At 44.0% G+C, this 6,056-nt stretch overlaps 1 protein-coding gene across 1 annotated transcript; it reads right to left on the bottom strand.

Annotated features, from left to right (window-relative positions):
* Positions 1–1,180: 1,180 nt before the first annotated feature.
* LOC115247466 (transcription cofactor vestigial-like protein 4) lies at positions 1,181–5,187 on the bottom strand. Its single transcript, XM_029829033.1, has 5 exons — positions 4,990–5,187; positions 3,314–3,437; positions 2,989–3,223; positions 2,436–2,517; positions 1,181–2,337 (listed from the first exon to the last, which is right to left on the bottom strand). Exons 1-5 carry the CDS (start codon positions 5,054–5,056, stop codon positions 2,045–2,047), a joined length of 801 nt encoding a protein of 266 aa, XP_029684893.1. The 5' UTR covers positions 5,057–5,187; the 3' UTR covers positions 1,181–2,044.
* Between the last annotated feature and the right edge of the window lie 869 nt (positions 5,188–6,056).

Here is a 6,056-nt window from a genome sequence, read left to right as displayed (position 1 = left end):
TTGTCCTTTTCACTCTCATTTGTCTGTCGGAATATGTTTATTTAAATGTGTTGCCGGGCAACAGGCTGGTGCCCACAGCTGCATCGCAGCCCTGCTGATGCACCAACCACAACGGCCCTCCCAGTTTACTGCTGCCTGTCTGATACACACAGTGGCCAATCATCATCGAGAAGAATCAAAACACAGAAGAAGCCAGAAAACCAGGGCGAACATGCAAACTGCGCACAGAAGGGCTGCAAACCCAGAACTTTCCGGTTGTGTGAGACACTGGGGCATTACTGCGTGTAATTAACTTTATTTAACCTAATGGCAAAAAAGAACATCGCAAGAGAGTGAATGTGGTTGTCATTGTGAGATAATCCTGGTACATATTAGGTTTTTGTAGCAGACCTGCCTATTTCCAATATAAATGATGACATTTGTAATGGCCATCTAAAGGCCTTTAGATGGCATCAATGGCTCAGTTCAGGCTAAATTACACAGCTAACGAATATGTGCCATGTAGAAATACCGGTTTCTACTCCTGACTTGTAGTTTGGGTAGTTATTTTTCTCTTTCATGTTTGGATTTGCTGAAATTTAATGAATTCATCTGGGGGGTTATTTTATGCATTTTCATGTCCCAACTGTCCAGGAACAAAACAATTACAGAATATTATTTTCTTGCGTTAACACAACCAAGTTGACCCTGCCAATGACAGGAGGGTGCTGGAATGATGCCTCCTAGATTGGAAGTTTGACAGGATCGGGCATGCAAATAAGCAACCGAAGTGCTCGAATGGTTCTCATGCTCAGACTTATATCAGCCCAACCCTTCGCTCCCCTCTTCCCTCCCTCCTATCCCTTGCCAAACAGGATCTGTAGGATCTCACAAAGTTATTTTTCTCAGGAGACAGGAATGTCAGAACACTGGGCCTGCTGCCTGCCGGGACACGTACATGTAACATTCCCTCAAATTTACAGGAAAAGGTCCTGTTGCTCACACACATCCTTTTATTTTCCACACCATGTGTGGCAACAGCTTAGCAAAATGGCATGTGTGTGCCGGACATGTTGCAGACGCAGCACTGACTCACAACTCAAATTAGTTTGTCTGCTACACCCAACCTCCTTCTCTTTTTTATGATGCTTTGTTTGGTTCATTCTAAGGTTTTTTTTAAAAAAACAGAAGCGTATGTTTTGGTTTGGTCAGTGCAACATTGACTTAACTCATTTAATGTATAAGTTTGTATAGACATACATATACAGAGTGGTTAGAAATAAAGTGAAATTTCCTTTGAAAGAAAATAAAATCTAATTGATACATATTCATCAAACTTCAAACAGTGTGTTAAAAAACTTAAAGAAAATCATGTAATATTAATAAAAAACGCTAGAAATAAAGTCCTATGATGTGTAAATGTCTGATATAATAATTAATTCTAAATGAAAAACGTGGAATTTTCTAATGAGATGAGTCTTCTTTCATCAATTGAGGTGAAATTTGCTCCTACATTAAAGCGTGATACCAGGATTCTTAGGAACAGGTTGTTTTTTCAGGTTTTCTCCTCCATCGATGACACACGACAGCTGCAAATGATCCAAATCATTTTGGTGATCATTTTTATTTAAAAAAACGTTGCTTTGCGTACAGTTGAAAGGCACTCAGCAAGCTGTCACTTTGATTATAAGAACCCAGATTGATCAGAATATAAATACAACACAGCAGAATTGTCTCATTTATACAGCTTTTTTTTTCAAATCAAAGAAATGTAAAGGATTATTCAGTTATTTCCCTGCCCCTTGTCCCCATCTACAGAATTTCAGATGCTATAGACAAGCACAAGACGGCACGGAACACAAGGAGGACATCCTGATTCGATCCATCCGTCCGAACCTCAGTGCATCTTAAAAATTCAGACCCGTGGAGATCCGAAGCCCTGCTGCACCTGTGAGCCCCCCCTCTCCTTACTAGCGCTACTCCCCCCCCCCCATTGCTCAACACGCAGATCTGTAGTGAAATGTTTATGGTCACAAAGTCCACACTCTCCTGGTCTCTCCCTGATTTAATTTAAAGCCCAGCGGCTGCAGTTTGGCGATGAGCTGCTGGTGGTTTCCTTGAGGGATGGATTCTGGCTGTACGTCGGGGAGTGGGTAACACTCGGGCTGCTGGGGGGTGTGGAGGAACAGGAGGAGGATTTGGATTTAATCTGCAGCCACTTGTCCCCCAAAGCCTTCGCAAAGTGGTCATCGACAGAGACGCTGATGGAGAGCTGAGAGCGAGCCTTCTGGTAGTCCAGTCCCAGGCTTCTCTGGAAGTGCTCCTCCACCACGTGGTCATAGGTGCGTTGAGAAATCACTGGAAGACGAACAGGAAATGACATCAACCCCCACGCCTCAGCGAGTCAGTGACAGTGAGTAGGTGTGTAGAGGCGGCGTGTGAGCTCAACCGCTGACCTGATGGGTGCCCTCTGTGAACCTCAGATCTGCAGGATGGGTTCCTCAAGGATGAGACACAAGTGATCACTGAAGGTCGCATCTAAAAAGCCAGACAGATGTTGGAATTCCATCAGAATTCTTTTCACCTCCACATCGGCCTCAGGACGTCATCGCAATGACATCATTGAAGTAAAATTTTAGAGCATTTATTTATTTATTCAATAACTTGGAAAGCTAAAAGAGGTGAAACAATGATGACCGCATGGAAATAGAAGAGATTTTTCATGAAAAGATTCAATCAAAATAGAGCCTAGAAAGAAAGGAACAGACATTGGTTTTCCAAGGCGTGAATGCTAGTACAGCGCAGGTCACAGAGGAGTCACTCTAGTCTGTTGATGACATTCCTGCCACCATTGCTCGCATTTTGCCCCTGAATGTGGCTGGATTGCATAGACGAGCTTGGGCATGCTCTTGGAAGAAGAATGTCTGTGCCAGTGGATTCTCACACTCCAGGTGGGAAATACCACTAAGGTTTGCTGCCTGGCCTGCCCTCATTTTAGACAGAAATTACCTGTATTTGTGGACTAGCGGGGCTTTTTGTCTTTTCCTCCACGCCGTCTGTCTCCTTTCTGGGTTTCTTGATCAGCGCAATTGGTTCGTCCATAACTGGAGGGTAGCACACGTGTGTTGGTGTGGGGCTGGCTGTTGGACTCCAGGTGGACGTAGGGCTCTGCGGCGTGTTCGCCGGCGCCGGCGCCGCCGTTTGGGCCGCTTTCCCGCTGCTCCGGCTCAGCGCACGTTCCCGCCTAGAACATGTGGACAAGGCAGCTGTCAAGCCCTGAATATTGTGAATATTCGGTCTGATTAAAAGTCATTTAAACGTCGAGTCCACCAACCTCTCCTCCAGCGTGAGGCCCCGGTCGTGGCTCCGCTTGCGTTTAATTGGGTACACGTTCGGGACGCGTGTGCGTTCGTTGGTGATATGTCTGAATCTGTCTTCACTCCGCAGGTGAGATTGACCTGGATGACAAAGTGACAGAGGAGACTGTGAAGAAAGCTGCTGCAATAGCTCCCATGAATGAGCCCAGTTGTTTTGGGGCGTCCTGTTCCTATTGGCCTTCTCTATTCAGACCTGAGCAACACCAATTAAGCTAGCATTTCTTAAATATACGGGGGGAGAAAATGATCCAAAATGACACGATTGAATCAATTCGTTTGCATGTATTTGACATTTTGGACAATATTTTCATTGTTAATCCTTTGTTGCCCCTGGGCCAATGATTCCAGGAGGAGAAGGGGGCATTTACCGGCAATGACAACTTCAGAACACTAATAATGTGTCACTCTCTTCAGGACAATACATGACATCAACCAGCAAGACAACTAATCGTGAGAAAATTATTTTTGTGGCCGTTAATTGTAAACTCCGTTAACTTGCAGAACTTGATCAACCTGATCAACAGTAGCTCATCAACTGTGCACAGCTGATGAAATATTGTTTTCCTGCAGGATGTTGTCATCCAACCCATTTGAAAGGGCACCACTGCCAGTGTTTTTCTGACATTAAAGGAGGCGTCACAATGGGCCGTTTAGCTGTGGTGACTGACCCGGTTTGGGAGAGGATGGGATGGATGCTTGCCAAAGTGAAGCACCTCAGTGTCGCCGAATTCCTGTTAAACCTACAAAATCATCTCAACTTTCCAAAAGCCACATACAAAGAGCGACTCCCATCATCTTTACATTCATTCCGCATACAGTCAGAAGACTGCTGAAGTCAACACTGGGCCATTGTGTGACTGTCTGCCAGTTGACGCCACTCCAGCTTCTTTAACTGTGTTAAAACCAACACTTTAGCATTTGAAAAGAAAGGACAACAGCTTGTTTATTGCGGCAAGGAGACAATCGCCCGTTTTAAGCTGCAAGAGAACATGAAGAGAGGTCTCCTGCAGACTGATTCACACTTCCTGAGTGAACACCTGTGAGCTGCTGCACACTCATGTGAAGGGGGTGGGGGGTGTAACCACACCTATGCTGATTTTCTAACGCCTCAGGCATGGATATTTCTTCCTTATTGGCAACAATGAAAGTGCTCCTTGCCCTTATGTCCTAGCGTTTTGAATGTACATTATATGAACAGAATTGTGGTTTTGAAACACGGGTAAGGCTAGGTTCTTATTCTCTACCCTAAATAGCAGCTTTATCCAGTCCAATCACAAGTCTGGAGCACCTGGCCCATTTTTGATACATTTCATATGGTAAAGAATAACCCAAACCATTGTAATAATCATAAATTTACGACAAGATCATTATAAATGATAAAAAATACCCGGCTTGTGTATTTTTTTTCTTTAAGCTAGTGGTTGCAGGTCAGTACATCTGTTTCCCCTCATTTTATGCTGTATTTACAATAATCATCTGTAAGGAACAAAAGTAAAGGCTAGACTCTGAAATACAGCAACCGTATATATGATCTGCTACATTAAAACAGTGTTTTTGTAAAATGATAGCAGAGCCTCCATTGAGTTAAGTAAGATGGGTAAAGAAAGACAAAAGACAGCATAAACAAGCCCACCTTCTAAGATGTACACCTTGAAGCCACTGCTCATGCGGGTAATGTAGTGGAAGTTGGCCACAGCCATGGCTGCCTGTCTTTGTCCCAGTGGCGGTCTGAATGTCTGGCTCGGAATGGACACAATAAGCCTGAGTTTTGGATTGTACTGGAAAGGTAATGGGATTCTACCTTTAAGCTCAGGTAAAGTATCAGGTGAGAGCAGATAGGTGCACCGGCATCCCTGTGACTCTGTCCTTGCCTCCAGATTGGCTGAATTCTGAGCCAATCAAGCACGCTCAGTGTTGTTATTATCCTGCAGGCAGAATGAGCTCACAGGTAAGATTGGTTAAGGTGAATCAATCTCACAGCACCACCACACAATCATGGTTTCAAAGGAGGCTTCTGCTTCAACAAACAGGATTTTTTTTTCTCCTATTAAAACCCATTTGCTCTTAAATCATCCACTTTGTGAATTAGATGTTCCCTGGATCCCCTCCAAGCACTGTCCCCATCCCCCAGACCTGCCCTCACCTTGCCTTTCGTTCCCTCCCACCTTTTCTGAAATCTCACCAAACTACATTTTTTGGCCCACCAGAGCTCCAGTCATTCTTCTGACCTGCCTGTACATGCACGCCGCTGAACTGTGAGACCGCCTCGCCAGCAATCCAAAGCCTTTTGTTGATGACCAGACAAAGAAACTAAAGTCTTGCGGCTGCAGCTGCCGTGAGAACAGAGCTGCGGCCGCGTGAAAAAGTAAAAAAATAATCACTCTTATCTCACAAGAAACTGGTGGTAAAATACCTGACTGTCGATAGTATTGAGACATTTGAATGCAACATATTTTATCAAAGGCATTTGAAGGCATCATGGGATTTTTCATGAGTATTTGTGTAAATACACCCAACTACGCATGTGCACACACACATCCATAAAAATAATGTGTGTTTAAACGCAGATACCCAGAACCAACCTTAAAGTCAAATATAAATTAGTAATAATGATCCCAGTACACATTTGTTTCTGACGTGCTTATGATTCTGTAGAATAAATGACGACTTTAGGTCTGTAGTTTTGTTTAACTAACTTAT

This window comes from Takifugu rubripes, chromosome 21 (assembly GCF_901000725.2).
Source record: "Takifugu rubripes chromosome 21, fTakRub1.2, whole genome shotgun sequence".
NCBI lineage: Eukaryota > Metazoa > Chordata > Actinopteri > Tetraodontiformes > Tetraodontidae > Takifugu > Takifugu rubripes.
Note: the sequence above shows the minus strand (reverse complement) of the source record. Positions and strands in the feature narration are given on the sequence as shown.